General features: G+C 48.3%; 1 protein-coding gene across 1 annotated transcript in view; it reads right to left on the bottom strand.

Annotated features, from left to right (window-relative positions):
* The window catches only part of LOC121555704 (pleckstrin homology domain interacting protein), a 172,143-nt gene that overhangs the window by 138,546 nt on the left and 11,661 nt on the right, over positions 1-21,936 (bottom strand). Inside the window, exons 8-12 of the mRNA XM_045212715.1 lie at positions 18,099-18,194; positions 6,580-6,705; positions 4,003-4,103; positions 3,665-3,735; positions 1,737-1,837 (exon numbers count right to left, since the gene is read on the bottom strand). Of these exons, the coding sequence (XP_045068650.1) occupies positions 1,737-1,837; positions 3,665-3,735; positions 4,003-4,103; positions 6,580-6,705; positions 18,099-18,194 (495 nt within the window). The remainder of the gene's footprint in view (positions 1-1,736; positions 1,838-3,664; positions 3,736-4,002; positions 4,104-6,579; positions 6,706-18,098; positions 18,195-21,936) is intronic.

Below are 21,936 nucleotides of genomic sequence, written 5' to 3'. Positions count from 1 at the left end.
TCTCTCACTCACACACTACACCTCAGAATCAGTCTCTTCCTCTCTCTCACTCACACACTACACCTCAGAATCAGTCTCTTCCTCTCACTCACTCACTACACCTCAGAATCAGTCTCTTCCTCTCTCTCACTCACACACTACACCTCAGAATCAGTCTCTTCCTCTCTCTCACTCACACACTACACCTCAGAATCAGTCTCTTCCTCTCTCTCACACTACACCTCAGAATCAGTCTCTTCCTCTCTCACTCTCACACACTACACCTCAGAATCAGTCTCTTCCTCTCTCTCACACTACACCTCAGAATCAGTCTCTTCCTCTCTCTCACACTACACCTCAGAATCAGTCTCTTCCTCTCTCTCTCACACTACACCTCAGAATCAGTCTCTTCCTCTCTCACTCACACACTACACCTCAGACTCAGTCTCTTCCTCTCTCTCTCACACTACACCTCAGAATCAGTCTCTTCCTCTCTCTCTCACACTACACCTCAGAATCAGTCTCTTCCTCTCTCTCACTCACACACTACACCTCAGAATCAGTCTCTTCCTCTCTCTCACTCACACACTACACCTCAGAATCAGTCTCTTCCTCTCTCTCACTCACACACTACACCTCAGAATCAGTCTCTTCCTCTCTCTCACTCACACACTACACCTCCGAATCAGTCTCTTCCTCTCTCTCACTCACACACTACACCTCAGAATCAGTCTCTTCCCCTCTCTCTCACACTACACCTTAGAATCAGTCTCTTCCTCTCTCTCTCTCACACTACACCTCAGAATCAGTCTCTTCCTCTCTCTCTCACTACACCTCAGAATCAGTCTCTTCCTCTCTCTCACACACACACTACACCTCAGAATCAGTCTCTTCCCCTCTCTCTCACACTACACCTCAGAATCAGTCTCTTCCCCTCTCTCTCACACTACACCTCAGAATCAGTCTCTTCCTCTCTCTCACTCACACACTACACCTCAGAATCAGTCTCTTCCCCTCTCTCTCACACTACACCTCAGAATCAGTCTCTTCCCCTCTCTCTCACACTACACCTCAGAATCAGTCTCTTCCTCTCTCTCACTCACTACACCTCAGAATCAGTCTCTTCCTCTCTCTCTCACACTACACCTCAGAATCAGTCTCTTCCTCTCTCTCTCACTACACCTCAGAATCAGTCTCTTCCTCTCTCTCACTCACTACACCTCAGAATCAGTCTCTTCCTCTCTCTCTCACACTACACCTCAGAATCAGTCTCTTCCTCTCTCTCTCACTACACCTCAGAATCAGTCTCTTCCTCTCTCTCACTCACTACACCTCAGAATCAGTCTCTTCCTCTCTCTCTCACACTACACCTCAGAATCAGTCTCTTCCTCTCTCACTCTCACACACTTCACCTCAGAATCAGTCTCTTCCTCTCTCTCACACACTACACCTCAGAATCAGTCTCTTCCTCTCTCTCACTCACACTACACCTCAGAATCAGTCTCTTCCTCTCTCTCACTCACACACTACACCTCAGAATCAGTCTCTTCCTCTCTCTCTCACACTACACCTCAGAATCAGTCTCTTCCTCTCTCTCTCACACTACACCTCAGAATCAGTCTCTTCCTCTCTCTCTCACACTACACCTCAGAATCAGTCTCTTCCTCTCTCTCACTCACACACTACACCTCAGAATCAGTCTCTTCCTCTCTCTCTCACACTACACCTCAGAATCAGTCTCTTCCTCTCTCACTCACAGTGTGTGACTCCAGCTCAGAGATCTTCTCTGGTTGTCCAGAGCCGAAGTAGAACACTCTGATGATGTGGTCCGTACTTCCTGTGGCTAGGAACATACCCCCTGGACACACAATCAATAATCAATATGTACAGTTGAAGTTGGTAGTTTACATACACTTAGGTTGGAGTCAATAAAACTCGTTTTTCAACCACTCCACACATTTCTTGTTAACAAACTATAGTTTTGGCAAGTCGGTTAGGACATGTACTTTGTGCATGACACAAGTAATCTTTCCAACAATTGTTTACAGACAGATTATTTCACTTATAATTCACTGTATCACAATTCCAGTGGGTCAGAAGTTTACATACACTAAGTTGACGGTGCCTTTAAACAGCTTGGAAAATTCCAGAAAAATATGTAATGTATTTAGAAGCTTCTGATAGGATAATTGACATCATTTGAGTCAACTGGAGGTGTACATGTGGATATATTTCAAGGCCTACCTTCAAACTCAGTGCCTCTTTGCTTGACATCATGGGAAAATCAAAAGAAATCAGCCAAGACGTCAGAAAGAAAATGGTAGACCTCCACAAGTCTGGTTCATCCTTGGGAGCAATTTCCAAATGCCTGAAGGTCCCACGTTTATCTGTACAAACAATAGTACGCAAGTATAAACACCATGGGACCACGCTGCCGTCATACCGCTCAGGAAGGAGAAGCGTTCTGTCTCCAAGAGATGAACGTACTTTGGTGTGAAAAGTGCAAATCAATCCCAGAACAACAGCAAAGGACCTTGTGAAGATGCTGGAGGAAACAGGTACAAAAGTATCTATATCCACCGTAAAACGAGTCCTATATCGACATAAGCTGAAAGGCCGCTCAGCAAGGAAGAAGCCACTGCTCCAAAACCGCCATAAAAAAGCCAGACTACGGTTTGCAACTGCACATGGGGACAAAGATCGTACTTTTTGGAGGAATGTCCTCTGGTCTGATGAAACAAAAATATAACTGTTTGGCCATAATGACCATCGTTATGTTTGGAGGAAAAAGGGGGATCTTGCAAGCCGAAGAACACCATCCCAACCGTGAAGCACGGGGGTGGCAGCATCATGCTGTGGGGGTGCTTTGCTGCAGGAGGGACTGGTGCACTTCACAAAATAGATGGCATCATGAGGAAGGAACATTATGTGGATATATTGAAGCTACATCTCAAGACATCAGTCAGGAAGTTAAAGCTTGGTCGCAAATGGGTCTTCCAAATGGACAATGACCCCAAGCATACTTCCAAAGTTGTGGCAAAATGGCTTAAGGACAACAAAGTCAAGGTATTGGAGTGGCCATCACAAAGCCCTGACCTCAATCCTATAGAACATTTGTGGGCAGAACTGAAAAAGCGTGTGCGAGCAAGGAGGCCTACAAACCTGACTCCATTACACCAGCTCTGTCAGGATGAATGGGCCAAAATTCACCCAACTTATTGTGGGAAGCTTGTGGAAGGCTACCCGAAACGTTTGACCCAAGTTAAACAGTTTAAAGGCAATGCTACCAAATACTAATTGAGTGTATGTAAACTTCTGACCCACTGGGAATGTGATGAAAGAAATAAAAGCTGAAATAAATCATTCTCTCTACTATTATTCTGACATTTCACATTCTTAAAATAAAGTGGTGATCCTAACTGACCTAAGACAGGGAATTTTACTAGGATTAAATGTCAGGAATTGTGAAAAACTGAGTTTAAATGTATTTGGCTAAGGTGTATGTAAACTTCCGACTTCAACTGTATCATAATCAACTACCTGTGGCTAGGAACATTCCCCCTGGACACACAATCAATAAATCAACTCAATCAACAGCAGATCCATGGTCAATAAGGTCAATACTCATTTCATTTATTTGACTAAAACAATTTCAAATGTAATGTCTGATGGTGTCCATGGTTACCTGCGCTGAAGGAAGAGCAGATCATCTGGACTCCAGGTCTGGACCGCTCCGTGAACTTACCAGGCCCCTGACTGAACACACACACTAGCATTAACACTGTGGTCCTCTGTAGCTCAGCTGGTAGAGCACGGCGCTTGTAACGCCAAGGTAGTGGGTTCGGACCCCGGGACCACCCATACACAAAAAAATTTATCACGCATGACTGTAAGTCGCTTTGGATAAAAGCGTCTGCTAAATGGCATATTATTATTACTTTTATTATTTAACACTGACATTGTGTGTGTGTGTGTGTGTGTGTGTGTGTGTGTGTGTGTGTGTGTGTTTTGTGTGTGTCTCACCCGAACTTGAGAGTGCGTGCGTCCCACTGCCAGAAGCAGATGGTCCCGTCGGCTCCGGTGGAGGACAGGAACCGCTTAGAACCACTGACCAGAGGAGAGAACTACAACACAATAAACCAATCAGAGGAGAGAACTACAAGACAATAAACCAATCAGAGGAGAGAACTACAAGACAATAAACCAATCAGAGGAGAGAACTACAAGACAATAAACCAATCAGAGGAGAGAACTACGAGACAAACCAATCAGAGGAGAGAACTACAACACAATAAACCAATCAGAAGAGAGAACTACAACACAATAAACCAATCAGAAGAGAGAACTACAACACAATAAACCAATCAGAGGAGGGAACTACAACACATCAACCAATCATAGGAGACAACCCCTGATTTTGTGGTAAAACTTGCCGTTGGCAGTGAATAAAGAAAGAGATGCATTTTTCCGCCATAGGTGGGGGAAAAGGGTGTGTTTCTGTGTGTATGTATTGGTTACCCTGTCCAGGACAGCTAGAGGAACACCTACCTGTAGAGAGGTGATAGATGCAGAGTGCCCCTCCAGGACAGCTAGAGGAACACCTACCTGTAGAGAGGTGATAGATGCAGAGTGCCCCTCCAGGACCGCTAGAGGAACACCTACCTGTAGAGAGGTGATAGATGCAGAGTGCCCCTCCAGGACCGCTAGAGGAACACCTACCTGTAGAGAGGTGATAGATGCAGAGTGCCCCTCCAGGACAGCTAGAGGAACACCTACCTGTAGAGAGGTGATAGATGCAGAGTGCCCCTCCAGAACCGCTAGAGGAACACCTACCTGTAGAGAGGTGATAGATGCAGAGTGCCCCTCCAGGACAGCTAGAGGAACACCTACCTGTAGAGAGGTGATAGATGCAGAGTGCCCCTCCAGGACAGCTAGAGGAACACCTACCTGTAGAGAGGTGATAGATGCAGAGTGCCCCTCCAGGACAGCTAGAGGAACACCTACCTGTAGAGAGGTGATAGATGCAGAGTGCCCCTCCAGGACAGCTAGAGGAACACCTACCTGTAGAGAGGTGATAGATGCAGAGTGCCCCTCCAGGACCGCTAGAGGAACACCTACCTGTAGAGAGGTGATAGATGCAGAGTGCCCCTCCAGGACCGCTAGAGGAACACCTACCTGTAGAGAGGTGATAGATGCAGAGTGCCCCTCCAGGACCGCTAGAGGAACACCTACCTGTAGAGAGGTGATAGATGCAGAGTGCCCCTCCAGGACCGCTAGAGGAACACCTACCTGTAGAGAGGTGATAGATGCAGAGTGCCCCTCCAGGACCGCTAGAGGAACACCTACCTGTAGAGAGGTGATAGATGCAGAGTGCCCCTCCAGGACCGCTAGAGGAACACCTACCTGTAGAGAGGTGATAGATGCAGAGTGCCCCTCCAGGACAGCTAGAGGAACACCTACCTGTAGAGAGGTGATAGATGCAGAGTGCCCCTCCAGGACCGCTAGAGGAACACCTACCTGTAGAGAGGTGATAGATGCAGAGTGCCCCTCCAGGACAGCTAGAGGAACACCTACCTGTAGAGAGGTGATAGATGCAGAGTGCCCCTCCAGGACCGCTAGAGGAACACCTACCTGTAGAGAGGTGATAGATGCAGAGTGCCCCTCCAGGACCGCTAGAGGAACACCTACCTGTAGAGAGGTGATAGATGCAGAGTGCCCCTCCAGGACAGCTAGAGGAACACCTACCTGTAGAGAGGTGATAGATGCAGAGTGCCCCTCCAGGACAGCTAGAGGAACACCTACCTGTAGAGAGGTGATAGATGCAGAGTGCCCCTCCAGGACCGCTAGAGGAACACCTACCTGTAGAGAGGTGATAGATGCAGAGTGCCCCTCCAGGACAGCTAGAAGAACACCTACCTGTAGAGAGGTGATAGATGCAGAGTGCCCCTCCAGGACCGCTAGAGGAACACCTACCTGTAGAGAGGTGATAGATGCAGAGTGCCCCTCCAGGACCGCTAGAGGAACACCTACCTGTAGAGAGGTGATAGATGCAGAGTGCCCCTCCAGGACCGCTAGAGGAACACCTACCTGTAGAGAGGTGATAGATGCAGAGTGCCCCTCCAGGACAGCTAGAGGAACACCTACCTGTAGAGAGGTGATAGATGCAGAGTGCCCCTCCAGGACCGCTAGAGGAACACCTACCTGTAGAGAGGTGATAGATGCAGAGTGCCCCTCCAGGACAGCTAGAAGAACACCTACCTGTAGAGAGGTGATAGATGCAGAGTGCCCCTCCAGGACCGCTAGAGGAACACCTACCTGTAGAGAGGTGATAGATGCAGAGTGCCCCTCCAGGACCGCTAGAGGAACACCTACCTGTAGAGAGGTGATAGATGCAGAGTGCCCCTCCAGGACCGCTAGAGGAACACCTACCTGTAGAGAGGTGATAGATGCAGAGTGCCCCTCCAGGACAGCTAGAGGAACACCTACCTGTAGAGAGGTGATAGATGCAGAGTGCCCCTCCAGGACAGCTAGAGGAACACCTACCTGTAGAGAGGTGATAGATGCAGAGTGCCCCTCCAGGACAGCTAGAGGAACACCTACCTGTAGAGAGGTGATAGATGCAGAGTGCCCCTCCAGGACCGCTAGAGGAACACAGGTCTGAAGACACCACACTCGGATGGTCTTATCACAGCTACCTGCTGCTAGCATGGTGTTCTCATAGCTCACCTGGTGAGAGAGACACACACACACACACAGATACACACACACACAGATACACACACACACACACAGATACACACACACACACACAGATACACACACACACACACAGATACACACACACACACACACACACACACATTAGTTAGCAAAGCAAACAAACAGTTGATCATTTGCAAGATGGAAGTGTGTGTGTGTGTGTGCGTGTGTGTGTGTGTGTGTGTGTGTGTGTGTGTGCGTGTGTGTGTGCGTGTGTGTGTGCGTGTGTGTGTGTGTGGGTGCGTGTGTGTGTGTGTGTGTGTGTGTAACTAACTATCCATATGGGTACCAGTATTAAGGATTGTGAACCTGGGGACATTTTGCCGCTCCCCACCAGGAACAACTTCCAATCCCACCGTACCTTCTCCGCTATGCAATCCGGTTTCCGAGCTGGTCATGGGTGCACCTCAGCCACGCTCAAGGTCCTAAACGATATTATAACCGCGATCGATAATAGACAGTACTGTGCAGCCGTCTTCATCGACCTGGCCAAGGCTTTCGACTCTGTCAACCACCGCATTCTTATTGGCAGACTAAATAGCCTTGGTTTCTCAAATGACTGCCTCGCCTGGTTCACCAACTACTTCTCAGATAGAGTTCAGTGTGTCAAATCGGAGGGCCTGTTGTCTGGACCTCTGGCAGTCTCTATGGGGGTGCCACAGGGTTCAATTCTCGGGCCGACTCTATTCTCTGTGTATATCAATGATGTCGCTCTTGCTGCTGGTGACTCTCAGATCCACCTCTACGCAGACGACACCATTTTGTATACTTCTGGCCCTTCATTGGACACTGTGTTAACAAACCTCCAAACGAGCTTCAATGCCATACAACAATCCTTCCGTAGCCTCCAACTGCTCTTAAACACTAGTAAAACTAAATGCATGCTCTTCAATCGAACGCTGCTGGCACCCGCCCACCCGACTAGAATCACCACTCTCGACGGGTCTGACTTAGAATATCTGGACAACTACAAATACCTAGGTGTCTGGTTAGACTGTAAACTCTCCTTCCAGACTCACATTAAGCATCTCCAATCCAAAGTTAAATCTAGAATCGGCTTCCTATTTCCCAACAAAGCCTCCTTCACTCATGCTGCCAAACATGCCCTCGTAAAACTGACTATCCTACCGATCCCTGACTTCGGCGATGTCATTTAAAAAATAGCCTCCAACACTCTACTCAGCAAATTGGATGTAGTCTATCACAGTGCCATCCGTTTTGTCTCCAAAGCCCCATACACTACCCACCACTGTGACCTGTACGCTCTTGTTGGCTGGTCCTCACTACATGTTCGTCGTCAAACCCACTGGCTCCAGGCCATCTATAAATCACTGCTAGGCAAATCCCCGCCTTATCTTAGCTCATTGGTCACCATAGCAGCACCCACCCGTAGTCTGCGCTCCAGCAGGTATATCTCACTGGTCATCCCCAAAGCCAACACCTCCTTTGGCCGCCATTCCTTCCAGTTCTCTGCTGCCAATGACTGGAACGAACTGCAAAAATCTCTGAAGCTGGAGACTCTTATCTCCCTCACTAACTTTAAGCATCAGTTGTCAGAGCACCTTACCGATCACTGCACCTGTACACAGCCCATCTGAAATTAGCCCACCCAACTACCTCATCCCTATATTGTTATTTATTTTGCTAATTTGCACCCCAGTCTCTCTATTTGCACATCATCTCTTGCACATCTATCATTCCAGTGTTAATACTAATTGTAATTATTTTGCACTATGGCCTATTTATTGCCTTACCTCCATAACTTGCTACATTTGCACACACTGTATATATATTTTCTGTTGTATTTTTTGACTTTATGTTTTGTTTTACCCCATATGTAACTCTGTGTTGTTGTTTTTATCGCACTGCTTTGCTTTATCTTGGCCAGGTCGCAGTTGTAAATGAGAACTTGTTCTCAACTGGCTTCTTACCTGGTTAAATAAAAGTGAAAAAAATATAAAAAAATGCTATTTTAGGCTTAGGGGTTAGGTTTAGGGTTACATTTACGGTTAGAGTTAGAATTAAGGTTAGGGTTAGGGGTTACGGTTAGGTATAGATTTAGGGTTAGGTGTTAGGGTGGGAATCAATGATTTGGTCCCCACAAGGATAGCAGCACAAAACTGTTTGTGTGTGTGTGTGTGTGTGTGTGTGTGTGCGTGTGCGTGTGCGAGAGGGGTGTTTAAATGAAATTGGGATCCTTAACGTTAACAAAAAATCCCTAACAAAAAAATATATATATTCTTAATTTTTTCCCAACAAAATTACAATCACAGTGAAGCTGGCTGGCCTGCTCTTTCTCTTCCCTGTAGAATAGCCTAGAATATTCATTGATGACAGGCTTTACTGAAGTTGTGTGACATTGCAAGCCAAGAAATTGCGAGATTCAGCATTCCATTGTGAGATACAGCTTTTGATTGCTGATAGACATTCCTAGTGCACGGTTCTGTCTGGTGGCTGACCTGCCTATACTGATAGATAGGCCTAGTGCACGGTTCTGTCTGTCTGGTGGCTGACCTGCCTATACTGATAGATAGGCCTAGTGCAGGGTTCTGACTGTCTGTCTGGTGGCTGACCTGCCTATACTGATAGATAGGCCTAGTGCACGGTTCTGTCTGTCTGGTGGCTGACCTGCCTATACTGATAGATAGGCCTAGTGCACGGTTCTGACTGTCTGTCTGTGGCTGACCTGCCTATACTGATAGATAGGCCTAGTGCACGGTTCTGACTGTCTGGTGGCTGACCTGCCTATACTGATAGATAGGCCTAGTGCAGGGTTCTGACTGTCTGGTGGCTGACCTGCCTATACTGATAGATAGGCCTAGTGCACGGTTCTGTCTGGTGGCTGACCTGCCTATACTGATAGATAGGCCTAGTGCAGGGTTCTGTCTGGTGGCTGACCTGCCTATACTGATAGATAGGCCTAGTGTACGGTTCTGACTGGTGGCTTACCTGCCTATACTGATAGATAGGCCTAGTGCACGGTTCTGTCTGGTGGCTGACCTGCCTATACTGATAGATAGGCCTAGTGCACGGTTCTGTCTGGTGGCTGACCTGCCTATACTGATAGATAGGCCTAGTGCAGGGTTCTGTCTGGTGGCTGACCTGCCTATACTGATAGATAGGCCTAGTGTACGGTTCTGACTGGTGGCTGACCTGCCTATACTGATAGATAGGCCTAGTGCACGGTTCTGTCTGGTGGCTGACCTGCCTATACTGATAGATAGGCCTAGTGCACGGTTCTGTCTGGTGGCTGACCTGCCTATACTGATAGATAGGCCTAGTGCACGGTTCTGTCTGTCTGGTAGGCTGACCTGCCTATAATGATAGATAGGCCTAGTGCAGGGTTCTGTCTGTCTGGTGGCTGACCTGCCTATACTGATAGATAGGCCTAGTGCAGGGTTCTGACTGTCTGTCTGGTGGCCAACCTGCCTATACTGATAGATAGGCCTAGTGTACGGTTCTGTCTGTCTGGTGGCCAACCTGCCTATACTGATAGATAGGCCTAGTGCACGGTTCTGTCTGGTGGCTGACCTGCCTATACTGATAGATAGGCCTAGTGCACGGTTCTGTCTGTCTGGTGGCTGACCTGCCTATACTGATAGATAGGCCTAGTGCACGGTTCTGTCTGTCTGGTGGCTGACCTGCCTATACTGATAGATAGGCCTAGTGCACGGTTCTGTCTGTCTGGTGGCTGACCTGCCTATACTGATAGATAGGCCTAGTGCACGGTTCTGTCTGTCTGGTGGCTGACCTGCCTATACTGATAGATAGGCCTAGTGCACGGTTCTGTCTGTCTGGTGGCTGACCTGCCTATACTGATAGATAGGCCTAGTGCACGGTTCTGACTGTCTGTCTGGTGGCTGACCTGCCTATACTGATAGATAGGCCTAGTGCAGGGTTCTGTCTGTCTGGTGGCTGACCTGCCTATACTGATAGATAGGCCTAGTGCAGGGTTCTGACTGTCTGGTGGCTGACCTGCCTATACTGATAGATAGGCCTAGTGCAGGGTTCTGACTGTCTGGTGGCTGACCTGCCTATACTGATAGATAGGCCTAGTGCAGGGTTCTGACTGTCTGGTGGCTGACCTGCCTATACTGATAGATAGGCCTAGTGCAGGGTTCTGACTGTCTGTCTGGTGGCTGACCTGCCTATACTGATAGATAGGCCTAGTGCACGATTCTGACTGGTGGCTGACCTGCCTATACTGATAGATAGGCCTAGTGCACGGTTCTGTCTGGTGGCTGACCTGCCTATACTGATAGATAGGCCTAGTGCACGGTTCTGTCTGGTGGCTGACCTGCCTATACTGATAGATAGGCCTAGTGCACGGTTCTGTCTGTCTGGTGGCTGACCTGCCTATACTGATAGATAGGCCTAGTGCAGGGTTCTGACTGTCTGTCTGGTGGCTGACCTGCCTATACTGATAGATAGGCCTAGTGCAGGGTTCTGACTGTCTGTCTGGTGGCCAACCTGCCTATACTGATAGATAGGCCTAGTGTACGGTTCTGACTGTCTGTCTGGTGGCTGACCTGCCTATACTGATAGATAGGCCTAGTGCAGGGTTCTGTCTGGTGGCTGACCTGCCTATACTGATAGATAGGCCTAGTGCACGGTTCTGACTGGTGGCTGACCTGCCTATACTGATAGATAGGCCTAGTTCACGGTTCTGACTGTCTGGTGGCTGACCTGCCTATACTGATAGATAGGCCTAGTGTACGGTTCTGACTGTCTGGTGGCTGACCTGCCTATACTGATAGATAGGCCTAGTGCAGGGTTCTGACTGTCTGTCTGGTGGCTGACCTGCCTATACTGATAGATAGGCCTAGTGCAGGGTTCTGACTGTCTGTCTGGTGGCTGACCTGCCTATACTGATAGATAGGCCTAGTGCACGGTTCTGACTGTCTGGTGGCTGACCTGCCTATACTGATAGATAGGCCTAGTGCACGGTTCTGTCTGTCTGGTGGCTGACCTGCCTATACTGATAGATAGGCCTAGTGTACGGTTCTGACTGTCTGGTGGCTGACCTGCCTATACTGATAGATAGGCCTAGTGTACGGTTCTGACTGTCTGTCTGGTGGCCAACCTGCCTATACTGATAGATAGGCCTAGTGCACGGTTCTGTCTGGTGGCTGACCTGCCTATACTGATAGATAGGCCTAGTGCACGGTTCTGTCTGTCTGGTGGCTGACCTGCCTATACTGATAGATAGGCCTAGTGCACGGTTCTGTCTGTCTGGTGGCTGACCTGCCTATACTGATAGATAGGCCTAGTGCACGGTTCTGTCTGTCTGGTGGCTGACCTGCCTATACTGATAGATAGGCCTAGTGCAGGGTTCTGACTGTCTGGTGGCTGACCTGCCTATACTGATAGATAGGCCTAGTGCAGGGTTCTGACTGTCTGTCTGGTGGCTGACCTGCCTATACTGATAGATAGGCCTAGTGCAGGGTTCTGACTGTCTGGTGGCTGACCTGCCTATACTGATAGATAGGCCTAGTGCAGGGTTCTGACTGTCTGTCTGGTGGCTGACCTGCCTATACTGATAGATAGGCCTAGTGCAGGGTTCTGACTGTCTGGTGGCTGACCTGCCTATACTGATAGATAGGCCTAGTGTACGGTTCTGTCTGGTGGCTGACCTGCCAATACTGATAGATAGGCCTAGTGCAGGGTTCTGACTGTCTGTCTGGTGGCTGACCTGCCTATACTGATAGATAGGCCTAGTGCACGGTTCTGACTGGTGGCTGACCTGCCTATACTGATAGATAGGCCTAGTGCACGGTTCTGTCTGGTGGCTGACCTGCCTATACTGATAGATAGGCCTAGTGCACGGTTCTGTCTGGTGGCTGACCTGCCTATACTGATAGATAGGCCTAGTGCACGGTTCTGTCTGGTGGCTGACCTGCCTATACTGATAGATAGGCCTAGTGCACGGTTCTGACTGGTGGCTGACCTGCCTATACTGATAGATAGGCCTAGTGCACGGTTCTGACTGTCTGTCTGGTGGCTGACCTGCCTATACTGATAGATAGGCCTAGTGCAGGGTTCTGACTGTCTGGTGGCTGACCTGCCTATACTGATAGATAGGCCTAGTGCAGGGTTCTGACTGTCTGTCTGGTGGCTGACCTGCCTATACTGATAGATAGGCCTAGTGCAGGGTTCTGACTGTCTGGTGGCTGACCTGACTATACTGATAGATAGGCCTAGTGCAGGGTTCTGACTGTCTGTCTGGTGGCTGACCTGCCTATACTGATAGATAGGCCTAGTGCACGGTTCTGCCTGGTGGCTGACCTGCCTATACTGATAGATAGGCCTAGTGCACGGTTCTGTCTGTCTGGTGGCTGACCTGCCTATACTGATAGATAGGCCTAGTGCACGGTTCTGTCTGTCTGGTGGCTGACCTGCCTATACTGATAGATAGGCCTAGTGCAGGGTTCTGACTGTCTGTCTGGTGGCTGACCTGCCTATACTGATAGATAGGCCTAGTGCACGGTTCTGACAGGTGGCTGACCTGCCTATACTGATAGATAGGCCTAGTTCACGGTTCTGACTGTCTGGTGGCTGACCTGCCTATACTGATAGATAGGCCTAGTGCACGGTTCTGACTGGTGGCTGACCTGCCTATACTGATAGATAGGCCTAGTGCACGGTTCTGACTGTCTGTCTGGTGGCTGACCTGCCTATACTGATAGATAGGCCTAGTGCACGGTTCTGTCTGGTGGCTGACCTGCCTATACTGATAGATAGGCCTAGTGCACGGTTCTGACTGTCTGTCTGGTGGCTGACCTGCCTATACTGATAGATAGGCCTAGTGCACGGTTCTGACTGTCTGGTGGCTGACCTGCCTATACTGATAGATAGGCCTAGTTCACGGTTCTGTCTGGTGGCTGACCTGACTATACTGATAGATAGGCCTACTGCACGGTTCTGACTGTCTGTCTGGTGGCTGACCTGCCTATACTGATAGATAGGCCTAGTGCACGGTTCTGACTGGTGGCTGACCTGCCTATACTGATAGATAGGCCTAGTGCAGGGTTCTGTCTGTCTGGTGGCTGACCTGCCTATACTGATAGATAGGCCTAGTGCACGGTTCTGTCCGTCTGGTGGCTGACCTGCCTATACTGATAGATAGGCCTAGTGCACGGTTCTGTCTGTCTGGTGGCTGACCTGCCTATACTGATAGATAGGCCTAGTGTACGGTTCTGACTGTCTGGTGGCTGACCTGCCTATACTGATAGATAGGCCTAGTGCACGGTTCTGTCTGTCTGGTGGCTGACCTGCCTATACTGATAGATAGGCCTAGTGTACGGTTCTGACTGTCTGTCTGGTGGCTGACCTGCCTATACTGATAGATAGGCCTAGTGTACGGTTCTGACTGTCTGGTGGCTGACCTGCCTATACTGATAGATAGGCCTAGTGCACGGTTCTGTCTGGTGGCTGACCTGCCTATACTGATAGATAGGCCTAGTGTACGGTTCTGACTGTCTGGTGGCTGACCTGCCTATACTGATAGATAGGCCTAGTGCACGGTTCTGACTGTCTGTCTGGTGGCTGACCTGCCTATACTGATAGATAGGCCTAGTGCAGGGTTCTGACTGTCTGTCTGGTGGCTGACCTGCCTATACTGATAGATAGGCCTAGTGCAGGGTTCTGACTGTCTGTCTGGTGGCTGACCTGCCTATACTGATAGATAGGCCTAGTGCAGGGTTCTGACTGTCTGGTGGCTGACCTGCCTATACTGATAGATAGGCCTAGTGCAGGGTTCTGACTGTCTGTCTGGTGGCTGACCTGCCTATACTGATAGATAGGCCTAGTGCAGGGTTCTGACTGTCTGTCTGGTGGCTGACCTGCCTATACTGATAGATAGGCCTAGTGCAGGGTTCTGACTGTCTGGTGGCTGACCTGCCTATACTGATAGATAGGCCTAGTGCACGGTTCTGTCTGTCTGGTGGCTGACCTGCCTATACTGATAGATAGGCCTAGTGCACGGTTCTGACTGTCTGTCTGGTGGCTGACCTGCCTATACTGATAGATAGGCCTAGTGCACGGTTCTGACTGGTGGCTGACCTGACTATACTGATAGATAGGCCTAGTGCACGGTTCTGTCTGGTGGCTGACCTGCCTATACTGATAGATAGGCCTAGTGCAGGGTTCTGACTGTCTGGTGGCTGACCTGCCTATACTGATAGATAGGCCTAGTGCACGGTTCTGTCTGGTGGCTGACCTGCCTATACTGATAGATAGGCCTAGTGCAGGGTTCTGACTGTCTGGTGGCTGACCTGCCTATACTGATAGATAGGCCTAGTGCAGGGTTCTGACTGGTGGCTGACCTGCCTATACTGATAGATAGGCCTAGTGTACGGTTCTGTCTGGTGGCTGACCTGCCTATACTGATAGATAGGCCTAGTGCACGGTTCTGTCTGGTGGCTGACCTGCCTATACTGATAGATAGGCCTAGTGCACGGTTCTGTCTGGTGGCTGACCTGCCTATACTGATAGATAGGCCTAGTGCAGGGTTCTGACTGTCTGGTGGCTGACCTGCCTATACTGATAGATAGGCCTAGTGCACGGTTCTGACTGTCTGTCTGGTGGCTGACCTGCCTATACTGATAGATAGGCCTAGTGCAGGGTTCTGTCTGGTGGCCAACCTGCCTATACTGATAGATAGGCCTAGTGCACGGTTCTGTCTGGTGGCTGACCTGCCTATACTGATAGATAGGCCTAGTGCAGGGTTCTGACTGTCTGTCTGGTGGCTGACCTGCCTATACTGATAGATAGGCCTAGTGCACGGTTCTGTCTGGTGGCTGACCTGCCTATACTGATAGATAGGCCTAGTGCAGGGTTCTGACTGTCTGGTGGCTGACCTGCCTATACTGATAGATAGGCCTAGTGCAGGGTTCTGACTGTCTGGTGGCTGACCTGCCTATACTGATAGATAGGCCTAGTGCACGGTTCTGACTCTGGTGGCTGACCTGCCTATACTGATAGATAGGCCTAGTGCAGGGTTCTGACTGTCTGGTGGCTGACCTGCCTATACTGATAGATAGGCCTAGTGCACGGTTCTGACTGGTGGCTGACCTGCCTATACTGATAGATAGGCCTAGTGTACGGTTCTGACTTCTTCTGGTGGCTGACCTGCCTATACTGATAGATAGGCCTAGTGTACGGTTCTGTCTGGTGGCTGACCTGCCTATACTGATAGATAGGCCTAGTGCACGGTTCTGTCTGGTGGCTGACCTGCCTATACTGATAGATAGGGCTAGTGTACGGTTCTGTCTGGTGGCTGACCTGCCGATACTGATAGATAGGCCTAGTGCACGGTTCTGTTCTGGTGGCTGACCTGCCTATACTGATAGATAGGCCTAGTGCACGGTTCTGTCTGGTGGCTGACCTGCCTATACTGATAGATAGGCCTAGTGCACGGTTCTGTCTGGTGGCTGACCTGCCTATACTGATAGATAGGCCTAGTGCACGGTTCTGTCTGGTGGCTGACCTGACTATACTGATAGATAGGCCTAGTGCACGGTTCTGTCTGGTGGCTGACCTGCCTATACTGATAGATAGGCCTATTGCACGGTTCTGTCTGGTGGCTGACCTGCCGATACTGATAGATAGGCCTAGTGCACGGTTCTGTCTGGTGGCTGACCTGCCTATACTGATAGATAGGCCTAGTGCAGGGTTCTGACTGTCTGGTGGCTGACCTGCCTATACTGATAGATAGGCCTAGTGCAGGGTTCTGACTGTCTGGTGGCTGACCTGCCTATACTGATAGATAGGCCTAGTGCAGGGTTCTGTCTGGTGGCTGACCTGCCTATACTGATAGATAGGCCTAGTGCAGGGTTCTGTCTGGTGGCTGACCTGCCTATACTGATAGATAGGCCTAGTGCAGGGTTCTGACTGGTGGCTGACCTGCCTATACTGATAGATAGGCCTAGTGCACGGTTCTGTCTGTCTGGTGGCTGACCTGCCTATACTGATAGATAGGCCTAGTGCACGGTTCTGTCTGGTGGCTGACCTGACTATACTGATAGATAGGCCTAGTGCACGGTTCTGTCTGGTGGCTGACCTGCCTATACTGATAGATAGGCCTATTGTACGGTTCTGTCTGGTGGCTGACCTGCCGATACTGATAGATAGGCCTAGTGCACGGTTCTGTCTGGTGGCTGACCTGCCTATACTGATAGATAGGCCTAGTGCAGGGTTCTGACTGTCTGGTGGCTGACCTGCCTATACTGATAGATAGGCCTAGTGCAGGGTTCTGACTGGTGGCTGACCTGCCTATACTGATAGATAGGCCTAGTGCAGGGTTCTGTCTGGTGGCTGACCTGCCTATACTGATAGATAGGCCTAGTGCAGGGTTCTGTCTGGTGGCTGACCTGCCTATACTGATAGATAGGCCTAGTGCAGGGTTCTGACTGGTGGCTGACCTGCCTATACTGATAGATAGGCCTAGTGCAGGGTTCTGTCTGGTGGCTGACCTGCCTATACTGATAGATAGGCCTAGTGCACGGTTCTGTCTGGTGGCTGACCTGACTATACTGTTCCCCTCCGCTCTTTCTCCATCCTTCACTAGCTCGCTATGAAAGATGCTCGTGTTTGTGTTCTCGGAAGTACGGCAACTGGGCGGCAGGTAGCTTAGTGGTTAAGAGCGTTGTGCCAGTAACCGAAAGGTCGCTGGTTCTAATCCCCGAGCCGACTAGGTGAAAAATCTGTCGATGTGCCCTTGAGCAAGGCACTTAACCCTAATTGCTCCTGTAAGTCGCTCTGGATAAGAGCGTCTGCTAAATGAATAAAAATAAATAAAAAAATCAGTCTCCTCTGTTCCAAAACGACTGAATCTTAGGAGTTGATTGCTAGCGGAAGATGCGTTTTCTTTCTACTAAATGTCTTGGTAAGTCACAGTATTTAACAAACATTAAAGTACTTTTTTTAGGAGAGAGTGGTCTGCAGGCAGGCAGCTCGAGATGATTTGATTGACAGTTCTGGTCGCCTAGTGATGGACGTTAGCCCCGCTTCAGAAGCGGCGTCGCTTGACAGACAAGTAAAATGCCAGTTCAGTAGCGCTTTGAAACTATTTCCAGAGAACACTTAGTGTCGGCATTTAAAAAGCCTTAGTGTTAAACAAACATACCGTAGCCAAGGCGCTGTGTGTATATATATATATATATATATATATGGTTATATGACCGTGGTAAACAGATCTTCAAGCCCTGGCAGTCTTACATTGGAAATAGTACCATTATTCTGCATTGTGAATTGACAGGGAATTTTATGATTTTTTCTTATATTGTTTTAATGGAAAACCAATACAGAAACGGCAGTTTAAACCCAAATGTGTGTGTGTGCGCATGTGTGTGTTAACTCACGGCCATGTCAGAGATCTCAGCAGCGTGTCCTCTCAGTGTGGCCAGTAGACGGCCCTCGTCCGTCCCCCAGATCTTCACCAGGCAGTCATCTGAACCCTACACACACACACATCAATAAATCAATCAATATGATCACTCACACAACACACCAATCAGCATGGTCATTGTTCTATCAACCAGGTATTAATAGTCATTATCAATAATATGAAGCCTATGACACCAATTAAAATCAATCAATCAATATTACAAACAATATTACACACTCAGTCATTGATCAATCACATCTAATCAAACCTAGTCTATAACTGGACAACCAGTCAGACAGTCTATAACTGGACAATCAGTCAGCCAGCCAGTCAGTCTATAACTGGACAATCAGTCAGTCAGCCAGTCTATATCTGGACAACCAGTCAGTCAGTCTATAACTGGACAATCAGTCAGTCAGCCAGTCTATAACTGGACAACCAGTCAGTCAGTCTATAACTGGACAACCAGTCAGTCAGCCAGTCTATAACTGGACAACCAGTCAGTCAGTCTATAACTGGACAATCAGTCAGTCAGCCAGTCTATAACTGGACAACCAGTCAGTCAGTCTATAACTGGACAATCAGTCAGTCAGCCAGTCTATAACTGGACAACCAGTCAGTCAGTCTATAACTGGACAACCAGTCAGCCAGTCTATAACTGGACAACCAGTCAGTCAGCCAGTCTATAACTGGACAACCAGTCAGTCAGCCAGTCTATAACTGGACAACCAGTCAGTCAGTCTATAACTGGACAATCAGTCAGTCAGTCTATAACTGGACAACCAGTCAGTCAGTCTATAACTGGACAATCAGTCAGTCAGCCAGTCTATAACTGGACAACCAGTCAGTCAGTCTATAACTGGACAACCAGTCAGTCAGTCTATAACTGGACAATCAGTCAGTCAGCCAGTCTATAACTGGACAACCAGTCAGTCAGTCTATATCTGAACAACCAGTCAGTCAGTCTATAACTGGACAATCAGTCAGTCAGTCAGTCTATAACTGGACAATCAGTCAGTCAGCCAGTCTATATCTGGACAACCAATCAGAGAGTCTATAACGGGACAATCAGTCAGTCAGCCAGTCTATATCTGGACAACCAATCAGAGAGTCTATAACTGGACAGTCAGTCAGCCAGTCTATAACTGGACAACCAGTCAGTCAGTCTATAACTGGACAACCAGTCAGCCAGTCTATAACTGGACAACCAGTCAGTCAGCCAGTCTATAACTGGACAACCAGTCAGTCAGTCTATAACTGGACAACCAGTCAGTCAGTCTATAACTGGACAACCAGTCAGTCAGTCTATAACTGGACAATCAGTCAGTCAGCCAGTCTATAACTGGACAACCAGTCAGTCAGTCTATATCTGAACAACCAGTCAGTCAGTCTATAACTGGACAATCAGTCAGTCAGTCAGTCTATAACTGGACAATCAGTCAGTCAGCCAGTCTATATCTGGACAACCAATCAGAGAGTCTATAACGGGACAATCAGTCAGTCAGCCAGTCTATATCTGGACAACCAATCAGAGAGTCTATAACTGGACAATCAGTCAGTCAGCCAGTCTATATCTGAACAACCAGTCAGTCAGTCTATAACTGGACAACCAGTCAGTCAGTCTATAACTGGACAATCAGTCAGTCAGCCAGTCTATATCTGGACAACCAATTAGACAGTCTATAACTGGAAAATCAGTCAGTCAGCCAGTCTATATCTGGACAACCAGTCAGTCTATATCTGGACAACCAGTCAGACAGTCTATAACTGGACAATCAGTCAGTCAGTCTATAACTGGACAATCAGTCAGTCAGACAGGCAGTCTATATCTGAACAACCAGTCAGTCAGTCTATAACTGGACAACCAATCAGACAGTCTATAACTGGACAATCAGTCAGTCAGCCAGTCTATATCTGGACAACCAGTCAGACAGTCTATAACTGGACAGTCAGTCAGACAGACAGACAGTCTATAACTGGACAATCAGTCAGTCAGACAGTCTATAACTGGACAATCAGTCAGTCAGCCAGTCTATAACTGGACAACCAGTCAGTCAGCCAGTCTATAACTGGACAATCAATCAGCCAGCCAGTCTATAACTGGACAATCAGTCAGTCAGCCAGTCTATAACTGGACAACCAGTCAGTCAGCCAGTCTATAAATGAACAATCAATCAGCCAGCCAGTCTATAACTGGACAATCAGTCAGTCAGCCAGTCTATAACTGGACAACCAGTCAGCCAGCCAGTCTATAACTGGACAACCAGTCAGTCAGCCAGTCTATAAATGAACAATCAATCAGCCAGCCAGTCTATAAATGAACAATCAATCAGCCAGCCAGTCTATAAATGGACAACCAGTCAGTCAGCCAGTCTATAACTGGACAACCAGTCAGTCAGCCAGTCTATAACTGGACAACCAGTCAGTCAGCCAGTCTATAACTGGACAACCAGTCAGTCAGCCAGTCTATAAATGAACAATCAATCAGCCAGCCAGTCTATAAATGGACAACCAGTCAGTCAGCCAGTCTATAAATGAACAATCAGTCAGCCAGCCAGTCTATAACTGGACAATCAGTCAGTCAGCCAGTCTATATGTGGACAACCAATCAGACAGTCTATAACTGGACAATCAGTCAGTCAGCCAGTCTATATCTGGACAACCAGTCAGACAGACAGACAGTCTATAACTGGACAGTCAGTCAGACAGACAGACAGTCTATAACTGGACAATCAGTCAGTCAGACAGTCTATAAATGAACAATCAATCAGCCAGCCAGTCTATAAATGGACAACCAGTCAGTCAGCCAGTCTATAACTGGACAACCAGTCAGTCAGCCAGTCTATAAATGAACAATCAATCAGCCAGCCAGTCTATAAATGAACAATCAATCAGCCAGCCAGTCTATAAATGAACAATCAGTCAGTGAGCCAGTCTATAAATGGACAACCAGTCAGTCAGCCAGTCTATAACTGGACAACCAGTCAGTCAGCCAGTCTATAAATGAACAATCAATCAGCCAGCCAGTCTATAACTGGACAATCAGTCAGTCAGCCAGTCTATAACTGGACAACCAGTCAGTCAGCCAGTCTATAACTGGACAACCAGTCAGTCAGCCAGTCTATAAATGAACAATCAATCAGCCAGCCAGTCTATAAATGAACAATCAATCAGCCAGCCAGTCTATAAATGAACAATCAGTCAGTCAGCCAGTCTATAAATGGACAACCAGTCAGTCAGCCAGTCTATAAATGGACAATCAGCCAGCCAGTCTATAAATGGACAACCAGTCAGTCAGCCAGTCTATAAATGAACAATCAATCAGCCAGCCAGTCTATAAATGGACAACCAGTCAGTCAGCCAGTCTATAAATGAACAATCAGTCAGCCAGCCAGTCTATAACTGGACAATCAGTCAGTCAGCCAGTCTATATGTGGACAACCAATCAGACAGTCTATAACTGGACAATCAGTCAGTCAGCCAGTCTATATCTGGACAACCAGTCAGTCAGCCAGTCTATAACTGGACAGTCAGTCAGACAGACAGACAGTCTATAACTGGACAATCAGTCAGTCAGACAGTCTATAAATGAACAATCAATCAGCCAGCCAGTCTATAAATGGACAACCAGTCAGTCAGCCAGTCTATAACTGGACAACCAGTCAGTCAGCCAGTCTATAAATGAACAATCAATCAGCCAGCCAGTCTATAAATGAACAATCAATCAGCCAGCCAGTCTATAAATGAACAATCAGTCAGTCAGCCAGTCTATAAATGGACAACCAGTCAGTCAGCCAGTCTATAACTGGACA

The sequence above is a fragment of the Coregonus clupeaformis genome, unplaced genomic scaffold, assembly GCF_020615455.1.
Source record: "Coregonus clupeaformis isolate EN_2021a unplaced genomic scaffold, ASM2061545v1 scaf0044, whole genome shotgun sequence".
In the NCBI taxonomy this organism is placed as follows: Eukaryota; Metazoa; Chordata; class Actinopteri; order Salmoniformes; family Salmonidae; genus Coregonus; species Coregonus clupeaformis.
Note: the sequence above shows the minus strand (reverse complement) of the source record. Positions and strands in the feature narration are given on the sequence as shown.